Here is a 17,071-nt window from a genome sequence, read left to right on the forward strand (position 1 = left end):
CTGTTATTGGCACGAAGAACACTTGGAAAGCTAAAATAGATCTAGAAATTGGATGAAAGAGGCTCATTTTAAAAAACTAATATAAATCTATGAGACCAAGCAAAAGGAAGCCTCCTGTGGCAAAAACCAAAACCCAGCCTATTAATTCCCTTGCTTTTTTCAGATGTAAAATAATAATTTGCAAGTTCATCATTACAAAGACTACTATAAGTCTTCTAAAAACTGCTGAAGATTTTTTTAACGTGAAACGGAAAAAGATTTACCTTAACTTTCAGGGCCTGCAAACTTTTTTAATCTAAAGTACCTTGCACAACAAATTCAAGGTCATAAAAAAATGTTTTATTAATCTTTCAATGTATGAATGTTAGAAGCTTATTACCACTGGTATATCGGAAAAGTTTTGGATACAGCATATGGCTATGTAACGTGTAAATCTAATTTAAATTGCTGCAGAGATTAGGACTAAACCTGACCACCTTAAAAATTCAATAGTCTTCGTTACCTAAGGTATCACCTTGGATTTTGAAGATGCATATTTACACATTTGTTTTATCCTAAAAGAATGTTGCACACATGGATTTTTTTTCGATTGATCACTGGTGACTAAAACAGGAACACTACAAATATCTTATCCATCAGGATCCTCTGCTACTAGTCTTAATTGTTATGGCTTATACAAAACCTTTGATAAAAATAAGTTCGCAGGATCCAGAATTTTTCATCATTAAAGTATATGGACTGATGTGAGGATAAAGTAACAAAAGACCTAAAACGTGTTAAGCAAGTATTTGTATCTTGTTACAGACTTCACAACTTTTAAGCAACCTTTTACCACAGTAGCAAATGAAGGAGTAGTTGTTACCATTCTGATTTTATGCATATGATATTTATTGCATGAGTATTGAGCTACTTTAAGTGATAAAGACGGCAATTCATTTAGCAATAAATCAGTAAATATTTATGCTATATATCAGTCAAAATTCTCTGGCTTATTGGAACAGTTTTTCTCCCTGCTCCCTTCCCCAAAATTCCAAGGTCCCTTCACAGAACTAAGGAATCAACTTGAAAATAAACTGTGATAATTAAAGAGCAGCACTAATTTCTATTGGTCAATCAAACCTGGAAAAAGTAGTTTACTATTCTACTCACCTACTACATATTAAATTGAGAAAAGTTCTCTAAAGATTCTCATTTCTACTGAAGAATACTTAAATTTAATATTCAAAATTTTATATTCTCGACATTATTGTAAGATTAAAAAGTTACAGAGTAGAACAATAAGCTGACTACTTCAGCCAACCACTAAAAAACCTACACAATATTCTTACCCATTTTGTGCAAGGTCAATGAGTACTAAATCCTTTTCTAGAAGAACAACTACAGCATATGGTTCCTGAAAGTCTGAAAACAAGAAAGAAAGAAGTTAATTATAAGTGTAGCTCCTACATGCACAGCCTCAAGAATGTGATTAGTTCTTGTATCCTATCAGTCAATAGTAGAAAAGCCACCGAGATGACTACACAGTTTCTGAAAACATTTTATATATTCACCCCCTTAATTATAAGAAGTTTTGTTTGGAGAAGCCATACTCTCCCTTTAATTCAATAGCCCCAGCTTTCTTCCAGTTTGCTAGGATCATTTAAACAGCTCAAATAACAGGAAGAGGAATATGTAGAAGAACTTGTATAAGCAGTATTTTTGAGAAAAAGCCAAATTATGGAACAGTAACCTACTCCCACCCCCAAAATGCTTTTCCTCATATTCAGTGGGGTTTAATTTCTAGTTGATTACAGACAGGTAACTTGACACTAAAATACGAAAATTTAAAGTCTCCAAAGTTTATCTTGCCTACTTTCGGGCAGACCTCAAATTCTGAGCTTAGCAGTTTTATATACTCTGATGGAATCAGACAGCTAAAAACATTAGAACAGACTGATGTCTCATCTGGGACAGCCACCTAAACTATAATAAAATATCACCTTCTGAAGAAGAGAGATTAGGTTTGGGATGAACGTCATGCGTGTATTGGAATGAAGTCACTGTAAGAGTACTATGCAAATGCTAATCAAGATTTAGCATTGACTAGAAATGTCTTATGTACTCAAATATTGATGAATACATATGCTGCAGTAACTACAGCTTAAAACTATAATGCTACTTTTTGTCTGCACGTGCTTTTGGGCTAAAAAAAGGAAAAACATACAACCAGTAATTAGCATTCTTCTAGAAGCAAAATAGGTTTTATAATAAACTATTCTATTATGATGCTTTCGGAAGCAAAACAGACTTCAGACAATAGGGATAACAGATGTTGCTGCTGTAGTCTGATCCTGAGAGATAAAACAGAATATTCTGATGGGATAAAACTCCAGAGAGGAGAGGTCAAAGTACTAAGAAAAAAAAAGAAATCATTACAGAGCCTACCATTAGGATATGGTGTTTCACAGAGGGTTAGAAAATCAACAATAGAGTAATCCATTTCTAGCACAGCAGTACTTTTCCCATGCATAACTGTTAAACAGGGTCTCCTTCCTACAGTGTCGTATGACAAGCCTCCTGAGAGAATGATGAAAGGCTCCCTGGAATAAAGCAGAGGCATTTAGGATCAAGCCAAGATAATATGTAAAGAGATTAAGCCGTTGTTATAACCTTTAAAGTTCAGTGAGATACCATTAAGCAGACACACAGTCAAAATAATGCAAACCATCTCTCCATGCAATTTATGGCTTGGGTATGTTTCTCAAAACCTAAAAAACAACTTTGACTCAAGTCAAACTCCTCATCCAAACTTTTTGCTTATTAAACCAATATTTGCAACTGTTTGCCAAGATGATCTTTTTTTCATTTTATTAAACTTTTTTTTTCTTTTCTACTGAACTGCAGATTCAGATTTGCCAAGAGCCTCATTTATCCAAGTTATTAAATATTCCATCAGGATCAGGAAGAAATAGTCCCACTTACAGAATTCCTGAACACTATTTTTATGTTCATTTTAGGTAGGAATCCTAGCCTCTGTTTGTGTCTACCTGGGACACAGATAGTATGTCAGTATCCAGGAAAAATCCGTAGGAGGAAAAAAACACCCTCCCATACTGTGAAAGTAAATCTGAAGAGATTTTTCCTTTTTTTTTTTTTTTCTGTAACACCATCTTTTCTGTACTGCCTAAATGGCTTTTGCTATTCCTCATATTGGAACTTCACACTTTTTTTTTTGTGGTCAGGTCCACGAAGCGGTAATCAGGAAACAGACAAACTTTAATTTAACCTTACAGTTTTCAGGATGTAAATGAAGATAAAAACACTGGTGTGATGTATTTTCACTCTCTCATTGCAGTGCAGTGATTCATTTTAGTATTTGTCTTCACACAAATCATTACGTTTTTAAAACCACAATGTTGCCAGGACAGTTTACAGCAATTATGAGACTTGTGGGTTCACCAAGGTCAGTTGACAATAACACAGTGACAAATTTCAGTTTCTAAGTTCCACACATCACAGTGAAAACTGCATGCTGTTTTTTCCTGGGTTTGTTTCTCAGTGTAATCAGGTTGCTTTGAGCAGGCTTGCCAGAATCTGTATCCTTATGGAGCAAAGAATGGAAGAGCTAAAAATAGATTACATGGATCTGTCACATGGGTTTTTCACAGACAAGTCAAAGATTAAAGCTGACTTTAGTCTGCCAGAAAGACTAATACAGGCCTCTGCATGAAATTTCATATTTTCATGAAGCCATGAATTTACCACTAACAAGCTGTGCGTTTTTTCATGGAACACTCAGTGTTGTCCTTCTGCTGTGATACGCGTTAAAAGGTTAGTGCAAATGAATGCTAAATTGAAACAGATAATTTAAGAGAATTAAAAATTTTCTACTTCACATACTAGATGAGACTGATACAACTTTGTTGGCTACTGAAACAACAGAAGGCACTTAGACAGCAATGCTTAGCTCTTAGGGAATTGCTAAAAAGCATTTTTAGCAGCTGCTAATACAGGGGTTCTCCTTTGAAACAGTTCTGCTTCAGCAGGTTTGGAAGCAATCCCTTTATGTTGATTTACTCATCAGTTAAAACTGTAAAATCTCTAGGGGTACACTTAAAATTCACTACAAATGGCGATGTTTCATTGAAAAAAATTTCAGAAGACACATGATTAGGTCTCACAGTGCATGAAACCATAATACAACTCAGAGTTCAGTGGCTCACAACACTAGAGGATGTTTTCTTCTCAATTTTAGAAGAAAACTGACTGTTTCTGGCAATCTGGACTTGAGACAGAACAGTGTATAGTGAAGTCAGGCCATTGGTACCACACTGCTTACTTTTCAAGCTACAGGTGAGTTTGTCAAGTTAATCCTTAGCAATAAACAAGAAAAGACTTCAAAGGTTTATTTAGCCTAAGACTGGAAATCTTAATGAGGCAGTGAAGATAAATCACAAATTCACTTTGAGAAGGGTGCTTTCAAACACACAGGCTCAAACAACAAAATAGTACTATTCAAAGCACAGTAACAGATCAGGAAGATTTACTTACTTGGAGAATTATTATTATAGTAAACTCTGGGTTCCAATTATACATATCCACCTTGCTAAAGGGGAACAGTTAGTCAGTTAGAGCTGCATTAACTACCAGGAGAATACACTTTTTCCATTATGTTTTATGGGGAGACTTCTGAGCTGTAACATCTATTGTACCAAGGTTTAATAGCAAAGAGTAACATTGGAATGTTTTACTGTAATCATAGAATCATAGAATTGTAGGGGTTGGAAGGGACCTCGAGAGATCATCAGGTCCAACCCCCCTGCCAAAGCAGCTCCCTAGCTCATATCACTCAGATAGGCGTCCAGACGGGTCTTGAATATCTCCAGTGAAGGAGACTCCACCACCTCCCTGGGCAGCCTGTCCCAGGGCTCTGTCACCCTCACTGTGAAAAAGTTCTTCTGCATGTTGGTGCGGAACTTCCTGTGCTCCAACTTGCAGCCAGTAATGCTACTATCAACCAGAGTAAATGCTATGAGGGACTGAATCTGGATAGGTTGGAAGTGGCATTAGGAAGCTCAAGAGTTTATCTATATTCACTTTAGGCAGAAAAGGCTACATGGAAGCCATTTCAGCAAGCTCAAAAAGGTAACCTACCTTGGAACTCATTGCTTCACAAAGAGATAAGAGTATTTTAGGTAAACTTAAGTGGCTGCAGAAAAACGACATTATGCTTCTGGGACTGGAAAGTTATGTTTCCCTAAGGAATATACCATGAAATTGTCTTTCAAACCCATAGTCCAGGTACAGGATTACTGTCAATAGTAAGCTTTCTACATATATTCTTCCAGATATAAAGCTACAAACATACTATTGTTTTATGGTAAAGAACTTTGGCTTTGGAGACTTCACAGGCACTACCAGCATTAGACTTAAGCCAAATAACAGAAAAAGTATAAACTTAAGAAATAAGTACTCTCTCAGAAAAAAGTATCACGTCCTGCTGTTTCCCCAACTCCAGAAAGCAGTATGAACTGCTGCAGTAGAAGTGTCTGTCTGTAGCCCCTCCTACAGGTTGCAATCAGTTATGTTCCTTCAGCATGGTTCTGGACACCTTTTCTCAAAGAAGTTGTAGCATTAGATGCAGTAAAGAGATGAAATGTTTACCACATCAGGAGATACTAAAAGAGACCCAGATCCCAGACCACTCTGGATAAGGTTGGAGCGAGAAAGAAGGGGTGACAGATGTTGGAATTCCAATTAGTGCATGGAAAAAAGTGAACATGGATCAGTTATGCACCACTTTTCACAAACTGAAATAGTTTAAATATACATTAAACACTTAAAGATGCTGTAATCTTTTGGGGTTTTTTGGGTAGGCTTTTTTGTTTTGTTTTAAATAACTGTTAGAGCAGACTGCTATAGAAGCAAGTTAGATTTCAGTAGCTAGAAAAACTTGGGAAATTAAGCCAACATTTCAGCTAAAAATCAAAATTATATCACATTCAGACCTAATCAATTTCTATTGGTAGAGAAAAAATATCAAAATTTTAAGCACTGAAAAGTGGTACTGCCTTGCCTTAAGTCTTGTAATACAATTACAAGTGAAACTGAAAATTCAAGTGTGAACTGGCATACATATAGCAGCAAATGAATGGACATTTTCACTGCACTGCTTTACAGTGGGGTTTATGTAGTTTAATTAAAAAAAAAAACAAACAGTTTTGTAAGAGTATCACAATAGTTACAGATTTAGAAATACATGGAATAAAAAAATATAGAAAAAATATTAAATTGAAATGCAGCAAAAGACTGCTTGGGTACATTACTTTTTCCTAATGTGAACTTATTTCTATTATATCTCTCAGTTTCCAGTGCTCACACAAAGAGTGAAGTTCTTAGAAGTTGTACTGGAATCAACTCCTCTTTAAACTGCAACGTCATCCAGTCTGCAAGCTGTATTATTATAATTGCATAGAACAAACTTCAAATAATCTTTTCCTTCAGAGTGAGTATTCATAATAAGACTGCAGCCCGTGGAAGACCCCATACCAGAACACGTGGATGCCCAAAGGAGTCTTTGACCCAGTGGAAAGCCCAGACCAAAGCAGATTCTTGGCAGGATTAATTTAGTTCCCCGAGTTGAGTCAGCTTTGGGCATGACAGTAATTGGTGAGTGCCCTCTCCCTTTTCTTATATTTTTTACCCCTGTGCAGCAGAGGAGGGGAGTGACAGAGCAGCCTTAGTGGCCTCTGGTTAGGATCAACCCACCACAATGGATATATCAATATATAATAGAAGCCTATATTAATTAATTATCTTTTATAGATTTAAATGCCTGAAAAGTCAATGAAAGCTATACTAACCTCCACTCTCAAAGAAAATAATAAAAAGAAGAAAAAAAAAATCAACTTTTGCAAATAGCTGACCAGGTTTCCATGACTATTGTATCTCTATATTGTACTTTTTACTCTAATAAAGTACTTTAGAACCATAAATAAAAGAAATTCCATACAGTTCATGAAATCCTTCAATCCTAATTGCAGCCTTGGTAACCAATCGTACTACTTGAGATACTGTAATTCCATCTGAGCCTCTTGATGCAATTATTGCTTTGTTACATTCTCAATGTGCATAATTAGGCACAATTCACTGCACAAATTACTGCACTCTACTAGAAGAGCTTCTGTCTAACATTTTTGTGGGAGGAACACATTCAGAGTTTAGAATATTCACATCATGCTAACATTTGTCAGTTTTTCAGGTCTGTGCTTCAATGTCTTCTGTGCTTTATCTGCCTTTTTCTTTAATAGTCTCAGAAGTTTGCCCAGAAACACACAACTTCAATAGCATGGAAGCTACTGCCCAGGGGCAATGCATTTGCAGTACCTAAGTTAATATTTGTTTGTAGTAGTTCGTTCACATATGTTTTTTTAGTTTACTCAACATCTGCTTGACCAAACTCATAAATTTTATTGCAGCAGTTCTGCCATAGCTCAGTGCCATCAAGATGTGTATCCAAACAATTAGGTAACAAAGTACATTCCCAAGAGATACATTTATATTACATATGTTCACTTAGCATACAAAGCAAGTCTTACCCAGATCTAGTTGTTTTATATTCCACCTTAAGGATAGGTTTGCAGGGTTCTGGCTTCTTTCCATCCTTTAGCTGCTTTCCTGAAGTGAATTATATTCTTATATTACACTTGCAGTTCCATAGTATAATGGCAAATTATGACATTCACTACACAATTTTCAAAGGAGAACATTTATACAAATGTATATTCAACACCTCTAACGACTACAGAGTATGCCTTGGAATAATATCATTAAAGACTTGCTAAAACTCTCCATATGCCAACTTAGAATATCTAGGTTTAGGAACTTAGGGGTTTTTTTGGGTAAGATTTCAAAACTATAATCCTACCCTAAAAAAGTTGTTTTAGGAGCACCAGGATATTTAAAGTTTCATGTTTACCATTTTGCAATTAAAACTGCTGAGGTCAGAAGTAAAATAAAGTTTATTCTGAGTGTTACCCTTACAGGTTTAAGATTTGAGCTTGAACATGAAGGCCCAACTCTTTCTCTTGCCCACTAATAGTGACTGAAGCTTCTACAGTTACAATTTCCCACGGAGTCAGGAGAAATTAAGAGTATGTACCTCTTCTATCTGAAGACTGATAAAGCCTGATACAACTGCAGCCCAAGATGAAAACAAAAATGTTTACTAAAAGAGGTCAAAACTTAAAAATAAAGTTAGCCTTGTCTAACTAATTTTACTTCTACAGTAACAGTAAGTTTTGGGGTTTTTTTTTTGCTGTTACAGAACCATATAGACATCCACAGCTTCCTTTTTCCACTCTAGTCCACAACCAACACAGTAAACATGGACTTCTAGAGGCTGACAGGTAAACCAGGATACTTAGCTATAGCATCTTGTACTATGACTGCAGATTAACCTGATACATTCATACTTAAGAATGCGAGGCAAACAAGCTGCTAAAACATGACTTCGACACACAAAACATGTAAATCTGGCATTTGTAAAGGACTTTTTTTTTTTGAAGAGCAGCAGAGTATTTCAGATGAACAAGTAATGTAACTTCCTAGATTAACATTAATGCAAGACTTCTCAGAAAGTGCGAATATTTTATCAGATGCTAGACTTACTCCGTTACAAATCTTTCCAAGAATTTCTGTGGTAATCTACACATTTATACACATGAAACAGATGCTTGCTTATATGTATTTTAAACAACATATGGGACTGTAATGTCAAGCAAAAAGCAAGCCCTGCAACATACATCTTTTGTTAATTTTGAGATCAATGACATTGTGTGAAAGGCCAGCTTAGAATTCAGATATTTATATGAAATTGCACTGATTTGGATTCTTATTTCTTGAAGTCTGGGCTTTTTTAAAAAAATTCAAGCTATCAGTATTTGATATAACAAAGTTTACTTGAACTGCAAATAATTTTCTTACACTTTTTTTTTTAAAATATGTGCCTAACAAAACCAAGTCCTCTGTGATTTAGGAGTTGTCCAACACAGTGGGTATCCATCTTCACCATCTTACCATGTGGAGTGATCGTCTGGAATGGTTTGGTAGGAGATTTTACATTCCATATGGTCAAGGTACCATCTGAGTGGCTACAAATAAATTGTTTTCCTTCATGATGCCAAGCTACAGAGTGGATAGCCTATGCAAGAAAAAAAAAAAAGACAGAACTGTGTAAGTCAGTTATCTTTGTTCCATTTTATCCTTACTCCCTCCTCAATGACATTACAAAAGGAAATGGAAGAAAGTACAAGTTTTTTTTTTTTTTAATAACATGGTTGAGTGTGCTGTCCTACATATGCCAAAACTTTACCAGAAGTGTAAAAAAAAAAACAAACCCATTCTAGAATATTGTGTGGAGACAGGCTGTGCACAAAAGTAGCCTCACTTTCAACAGCTGGTCCAGAAGAATTATCCTGTGTGGAAAAGTGACTTTTATACTGCCTGTAAAGAAGGTGAATGTGTCATTTTTGTAAAGAAAAATTATTGCAATGATTGCAACAGTTAACTCAGACCGTAGGATTACAAAGCACAGTCACAAATAAGAGACTGAAAGAAGTCTGAGAAACAAAATTAAAAGCATTTTAATGCAAAACTCTTACAAAAATATCTGAAGTAGATCAGTAGTTTTTAAAGAGATTAATGCATGTTTAAAAATATTTTATGAAATCTAGTTTTACTGATGCAATAACTTGTCAATATCCCTAGAAATCATTATTATTTCTTGGTTCTTTACAGGGGTATAAAAAAATAATGATTCTAAATACACCCTTACAATTTACGAGTCAAACTTTTCAGTAAAGACTTGAGTTCTGATTTTATTTTCCACCAAGGGCATTTAACTGTTTCCATTCATAAAATATACATAGAACAAATACATTTCTTTTCAATTTTGACCCTGTAACTGATACATGTATGTAATTTCAGAACAGTTTGATACTATTCTCCATATCCCACCTTACCACAAGACAAAATACAAGCAGAAAAGTTAATACTTTGATGTGAATGCAAAACTTGGTTAATTTAAGCACCTTCCCCTGTTTCTAAAAGGCTTTACAACCCATTTTTATTATACCAAGTTTAGACCGCTGCAAGAACTGGAATAGGCTGCCCCAGAGGGGTTGTGATGTCGTCTTCTCTGGAAATATTTAAGACCACTCTGGACACCAACCTGTGCAACCTGTTCTAGGGAACCTACTTTGGCAGGGGGGTTAGACTCAATCTCTTGAGGTCCCTTCCAACCCCTACAATTCTGTGAAATACAGTTCCTAGAATGCAGGACAAGATTAAGTAAACTGGCTTCTCTTAAAACACACCTCCTTCATTGCTTTTCAAGTATAACACAATCTTTGACAAAATGTTTCTGCATTCTTTCCCACAGGAATGAACCAGAATCATGGGGACCTCCTTTAATTGTTTTTTTGATTTGGCTATCATCTTTTACTTTTCTGTGCCATTAATTGAGCATGAAATTCTGCAAACCAGACTGTTTACCAGAGCCTATTCAGATTTCATTGTCATTTTATGATAGTCCTCCATTTCCATGGACACAGACAGTATTTTCTGTTAAATTGGAGCAGATGACGACACTGAACCCTTCTCTATAGGTTTACCACAACATTAAAAGTGAGCATAGTTATTTGGGAGTACCTATGCTAATTCTCCTTCCCCTACTGGAAGAGGGGGGGGGGAGTAAAGATGTTGCATATGGGGGAAAAAAACCCGTAGCTACTGAAACTTAAATTGTAATACCTTTGATACAATGAAATGTCCAAGTGCCTATTGACTGCATTGACAGGCTTTGGTCCCTAGCAAGTCACATGTCAGGGTTGCTTTTTTCCCCTCCTCCTAATCCCACAGGCTACTTTGACATGTTTTTAATGCTGTAAAATAATCTCTTATACTCAGCCATGTACTAGAACATTAAGCCTAAAAATAGTTATCTATAATACATTTGCTGAGCTAATGCTATCAAAGCTTACTTTATATCAGAACAAAATACTGTTTTTTATTATATGATTTAGTTTTAGTTTTCAAAAGTTGTTCTTCATTTTTTTTAGAAAGAAAACTAATAGTTGAGAAATTTAATTTATTTTTTCATGGCTGAAGGTACAGTGTGGGAAACACACGGAATATAGTTTATACAGCAAACAAGACGTGCAACTTTTTTTAATCCCCAGTGTTTGATCATAAAAGGCTTAAGAATGATGCACAAAGAATTTACAGTCTTATTTTCCATACAGCCTGCCTAAGACAAAAAAGCTATTTTGATGAAAGGCTTTAAGGGAAACTTTCTAAAGAAAAAGTTCATTCACAATTGCAGTTCCATTATGTCACAGAGTAATTTCTTCCAACTTATCTGAGAAAGAATGTTACATTTGCATATTTTAACTATTTCTAAATGTGCAACATACTAGTGTTATAAAGAAGTATAGAGCTCCAAAAGTCCAGGATGTTAATAATAGAAAAAAATAAAGAACAAATTCTAAATAAATTCCTTTTTACAAAGTAGAATGATGTGGAGGGAAGAACATGCCAGCAATCAGCACTAATATTAATCCTGACCTAGAGCTGCCATCCTCAGCTAAGGCTAAGCAGAAATAGGATTACAAAGGTTTTATGGATGGTGGTGTTGTCCACCCTACAAGCATTCCTGTTATTTGGATGAACAGTCCTAGTGTTCTTGTGTCCCAATCAAGAGCAGGGTGCTAGGCACACATTCAAATGTGTAGAAAACATGGATGGTGTTTTACTGACTTAGCTGTCAGGCAACAAGTGAGATAATATGGGAATTTACTTCAAGAAAGCCTACTAAAGGTCAAGTAATTTGGAATGAAATTAAGCAGCAAGTGATAGAAAGATATAACAGAACTCAGCTTCTTCCCATTAGTCATCACACTGGTATCTTTCCACAAACCTCTGATCATGCAAGAAGTTTAACCCTCATTGCTCTTTAGTGAGATAACGACTCCTAAAAAAACCCAATTGCACCCAATGACGGTGGTAGACCACACAGGCCCTCAAGTTATACGTTTTAAGACCAATGTAAACTACAAAGCAATGAAAGGAGGAGGAAGAGACTAATTCAATGGCAAAGTTCCCAGCAAACAGTCTTTATGGTATTCACCTGCCTGACCATCCTGCTCATGACGCCTGATGAAGCCTAGCCACCCATTAACTGTCACCACATAGAGAAGTGTGTTTCACAGCACTGTTACAGGAAAGACCACAGACCTGGATCCAGCTCCAGGCTCCCAACAGCTACGTCCTGTGCCTTGACATCGTGCAGAACTGCAGCTGTGCTGTAGCACCAAGCTCTGGTGATGTCAATCCTGCAACTCCCACCACCAATCAAGCTCATGCCTGCGATTTCTAACAGACACAGAATCATCACCTTTGCAATGGCTAGTGATGGATGGACACTGACTGAACTGCAGTTAACCAGTACCCAAATAATTATTTATTTTCAATAGGTTTACAGCCAGAAATGTTTCCCCAGTGCAAGTAAGCAGGCCTGATTCATAGAAAAAGGTCTCTCTGTGACCCTCCACTGCTACACTTTAGGAGTTTGAGATGTCTCCATTCTTCCTCCCTGATGCTGCCAAGACAGCAGTTCCTGTGTCTGATGAGCAGCTCTGCACCAAATATCTCAAGTGTGACAGGACTGGACTGAGTTGCTCTTTTTGCTGGCTGTCAACTCTACACTCAGAAGAGCTCTCATCAAGTGGAGAACCAAGGATACAAATCCTGAGGTTTAAAAGTCATTCAATCATAAAATCATTAAGGTTGGAAAAGACCTCCAAGATTATCATCTAGTCCAACTGTCCCCCTACTACCTATATTACCAAATAAACCATGTCCCTAAGTACCTCATCCAATCTTTCCTTGACGGTGACTCCACCACCTCCCTGGGCAACCCATTCCAATGCCTAACCACTCTGAGAAGAAATTTCTCCTAATTTCTAACCTGCACCTCCCCTGGCACAACTTGCAGCCATTCCCTCTTGTCCTGCCGCTAGTTATCTGTGGGAAGAGGCTGACCCCCAGCTCACCACAACCTCCTTTCAGGTAGTTGTAGAGAGCAATAAGGTCTCACCTGAGCCTTCTCTTTTCCAAAGAAAAGAGCAAAGCCACCAAACCAGCAAACAAACAAGCAGCAAGAGACAGGAAGATTCTGTACACAGAAATATCAAATCTACAACTTTTCCTCACAGGAAATGGAATAGCAGCTTCCTCTGCATCGCATAAAGCGGAGGAGATCTCTCCCAGTTATTCCATGACTGCCAAACTCTCCATGCACTCCCTTGAGCAAGAAAACCACTAGCCAGCAATGTGCTCTTGCAGCTCAGAAGGCCAGTGATATCCTGGGCTCCAACAGAAGAGGACTGCCCTCATGAGGCCCCATCTGGAGTACTGTGTCCAGATCTGTGGGCCCCAATACAAGAAAGGTGTGGAACTGTTGGAGAGGGTTCAGAGGAGGCCACAAAGATGATTAGAGGGCTGGAGCACCTCCCCTACAAAAAGAGAATGGGGGAGCTGGGCTTGTTCAGCCTAGAGAAGGCTGTGGGGGGACCTCACTGCAGCCTTCCAGTACCTGAAGGGAGCTTATAAACAGGAGGGGAATCAACTTTTTAAAAGGATAGATAATGGCAGGAAAAGTGGAAATGGGCTAAAGCTAACAGAGAAAAGGTTTAGATTAGATATCAGGGGGAAGTTCTTCACAGACATTGGTTAGGTGCTGGAACAGGCTGTCCAGAGAGATGGTGGATGCCCCATCCCTAGATGTGTTCAAGGTCAGGTTGGATGGGGCTTTTTATCTAGATCATGCTTGGAGGCTGGTGGCCCTGTGGCCCTGCCAGCAGCAGGGAGTTGGAACTCTATGATTGCCAGAAAGTCTTAGGATTTTCCTCAAAATTTAAGTTTTCATGTGCAATTGGGTCTTCTGCACCAATATTCCTGTACACTTGAGTGTACAGGAATAGTGGAAAGTATCAAATATACTGTGACTGGTTGTACTGTCATACAGCCACAACTAATTACAGAAGGATATTGCTGGGGTCAGGGCAAGACTATTTTGCATAGCAATACAATCTTAGATTAGACTAAACTAATCAAAGGTCTTGGCAAGACACTACAACATTTTAATAATTATGAAATGTCACAGTAACTGCTTCTTATTGGGATTAGAGGAGAGAAGGAGCTAAAGGAATTAAAAAAAAATAAATCTGTGGCCATATTTATTAGGAAGGGAACAGATGTCCTAGTGCTCCAGTCAATAAGAAAAAATATTCCAGAAAACAATTCAGGAGCAAGCCTAACTCTGAAGTTATGATTCATGTTGCATCCTGGCTCCAGCATACTTGTAAAAATACTTGTGTTAACTGTATTACATATATTAATCAAATTGTGTTGAATCTTTTTGACCTAAGTTTTTCAACACTGAAGTCAGTTTTGTTCTCTTAACATGTAACACTAGGAATCTTAAATGTTGAAAAAAAAAAAATCAAGGTACAGTCAGATTTCAAATGGACCCATACTAAATTATTTCTGGCTAAATTTCTCAACTACTTACTCTTTTCTTACCCAAACCTTTGGTTCGCTGTATCCTTACTGTGTCCTGCTCAATTTAATTTCCCTGGGTTCAAATTTTCCATTCTACTTTAAAGTCTATACCACTGTAGTAGCCTGACACTAAAAAGAATTATCTGCTTACTATGCATATATAGATGTTTAATTTTTGGGTAAGTATTTGAATTGCTAAATTATTCAACTACAATGAACAGGTAACCTTATCAGAAGTCCAGTAAAGCCATGTAGCTTTTTTCATAGTACCAGTTATGGCATTATTTGTTTAAGACTCCTTTCCACGGTAAATTCTTTCAGTATGAAGTGAAAATGCTTTCTTTTTTCTGTTATGGAAGCTGCTCATCAGAACCAACAAAGTTCTTATTGTTTGGCAATATAATTTTATTCTCGCAAATGCAGTAAAAGCCCTATTTCTTCTGCATTTCTTAACATTTACATTCAGTTACTTGAAACTGTGCTAATAGAAATATAGCAAGAGTATATTTATATAGGCTACTAATTAGTCAGAACTCATCATAACATGATTAAGAACAAAACAATATGGAGTTAACCATTCCTTTCACTGAAAAAATGAGGTAGTTTCTCCATTTTCCCAGCTAAATAAAAAACTGAGAGGCACTGAAGAATAAAGTAAAAGATGTAGCAGAAGCCCCACCTCACCTGACTCACACTGAAATATAATATAGTATACATAGAATCTTCTCCTTTCTGCAGCTTTTAATTCATTATCATTTCTACATCTGATAGAATCTTCTCTCAAAGCCACCAGTCCAGGAACAATTACAGCCCTTTCTGCTATGGCGCCTTTGAAGAAACATATTTTTAATTGTTAGACAAAAATCAATAATTGTATTTTCTATGCAATTCAGGCCAGAATCCAGAACAACTTGAAAATACCTAACTGTATCAACTCCATATGCAAGAGAAGGACATTATTCTGTTCTTCCTTACCCCTTACATTAGATCTTAATAACTTGCCCACTGAAGAAGAAATTACTTGGCAATGTTAAATGGATGACAAACACAAAATTATTACTGTATACAGTACCTCTTTTTCCAAAAAAGAAAATTTTTTCCTAAAGTGCAAACTAAACTCACAGAAAAAGCATAGTTCAACTTTTAAGACCTGAATGGACAACACTGGATGTTGAGTCTCACTAATGAGAACAGTGAAACTCATCAAATTTAGTCTACAGATCATTTTTATTTCTATCCACTGCAAATTTATGATAACACATGTTGCTTTACCAAAGGATCTAACCTGAGCTATTTCATTACCTCTTCTGCAGCCAAAAAGCAAACTGAACACCTAGATGCATTTACCAATAAATCCCAGGGGAAACCAAAGATGAAAGATCTGAACTTCTGAACTATTCACTATTGTTTGCAAGGTCTCAAATCAGGGTTGTTTCAGGAAGGCAATATCGAGTCTTCTTTATGGTTTGTGTGTTTGGTGGGTTTGATTTTTGTTTTTGTTTTTTTGAAATAAAGAACCACAAAATCTAAGTAAAAAGAACCGAATAAAGCAGAACAGTGTCTGCAGGTGAATAATTCATGAAAGTATCAGGAAGTAAATCAAGCTAAAATAAAGACAGGCTGGCAGTAATTAACCAGTTCCTGGATGAAGGTAACTGGTAGAGACCCTTGGGAATCCGTGCTGCTCAGTTTATTCATAAATAACTGAAAGATTAGAACAGCCACATTAGGTTGCAGGTCTGCTGATAATACAAAAGCAGTGTCCAAGTAGACAACAGTATTCCAATGAATAACTGCAGAAAACCTTAAATTGATGTCCAACTATGTAAGTGTGAAGTAGTGCATAAACATGATGGACTGAGCTGATCATTAATATCAAAGTACAAGAACAGTTTCATAGTAGGTTGTTCCAAAGAAGTATCTGCTTAATGCCTGCAGCATCAAAAGGCTAATCTAGCATCAAGATTAAAAGATACCAAACCCTTAGTTATTCCACATCAGAAATCCAGTGTGCCCACATCTCAAATATGCTATGGTGTGTTTCTCTTAGAAAACTCAGATAACATAGAATGATTAAGAAAAGAAAGTTTGAGAAGAGCAAGTACAACAAGAGCTATAAGAACCTGACTAGAAAAAGATGCAGATTCAAAGATACAAATCGGCTTAAGAAATAAAGCAGAGGGAATTAGGTACATACAGTGAAACTCAAATGCAGAAAATTGCTATTCATATAACATACTTTGAGTCTGGTACAGACATTTCTGAACACACAAAGAAACCTCATTCAGCTCTGACGTTCCAAGGCTTAGACCACTTCAGAGACGCCCCCTACAAAGAAACTTTTCACTGGCAGAGCAAAAACACAAAAGCATGAGTACCAAGCCAAAACCACCACAAAACCACCCAAACCCTGTCTTGTGAGAAGTTCAGCACAGAGCTTTAGAATGCACTCCCTTCATGATTTAAGACA

The 17,071-nt window shown here is 36.8% G+C and overlaps 1 protein-coding gene across 3 annotated transcripts in view; it reads right to left on the minus strand.

Annotated features, from left to right (window-relative positions):
* STXBP5 (syntaxin binding protein 5) overlaps nt 1-17,071 on the minus strand; it is a gene marked incomplete at its 5' end in the record, with an annotated part of 99,846 nt that overhangs the window by 37,065 nt on the left and 45,710 nt on the right. For all 3 annotated transcript variants that reach the window (XM_084260971.1, XM_084260970.1, XM_084260969.1), the window contains 4 exons: nt 1,329-1,401; nt 2,425-2,579; nt 7,578-7,648; nt 9,050-9,181. In XM_084260971.1, the coding sequence (XP_084117097.1) occupies nt 1,329-1,401; nt 2,425-2,579; nt 7,578-7,648; nt 9,050-9,181 (431 nt within the window). The remainder of the gene's footprint in view (nt 1-1,328; nt 1,402-2,424; nt 2,580-7,577; nt 7,649-9,049; nt 9,182-17,071) is intronic.

Source organism: Gallinula chloropus (genome assembly GCF_964237585.1).
Source record: "Gallinula chloropus genome assembly, chromosome: 3".
Lineage (NCBI taxonomy): Eukaryota > Metazoa > Chordata > Aves > Gruiformes > Rallidae > Gallinula > Gallinula chloropus.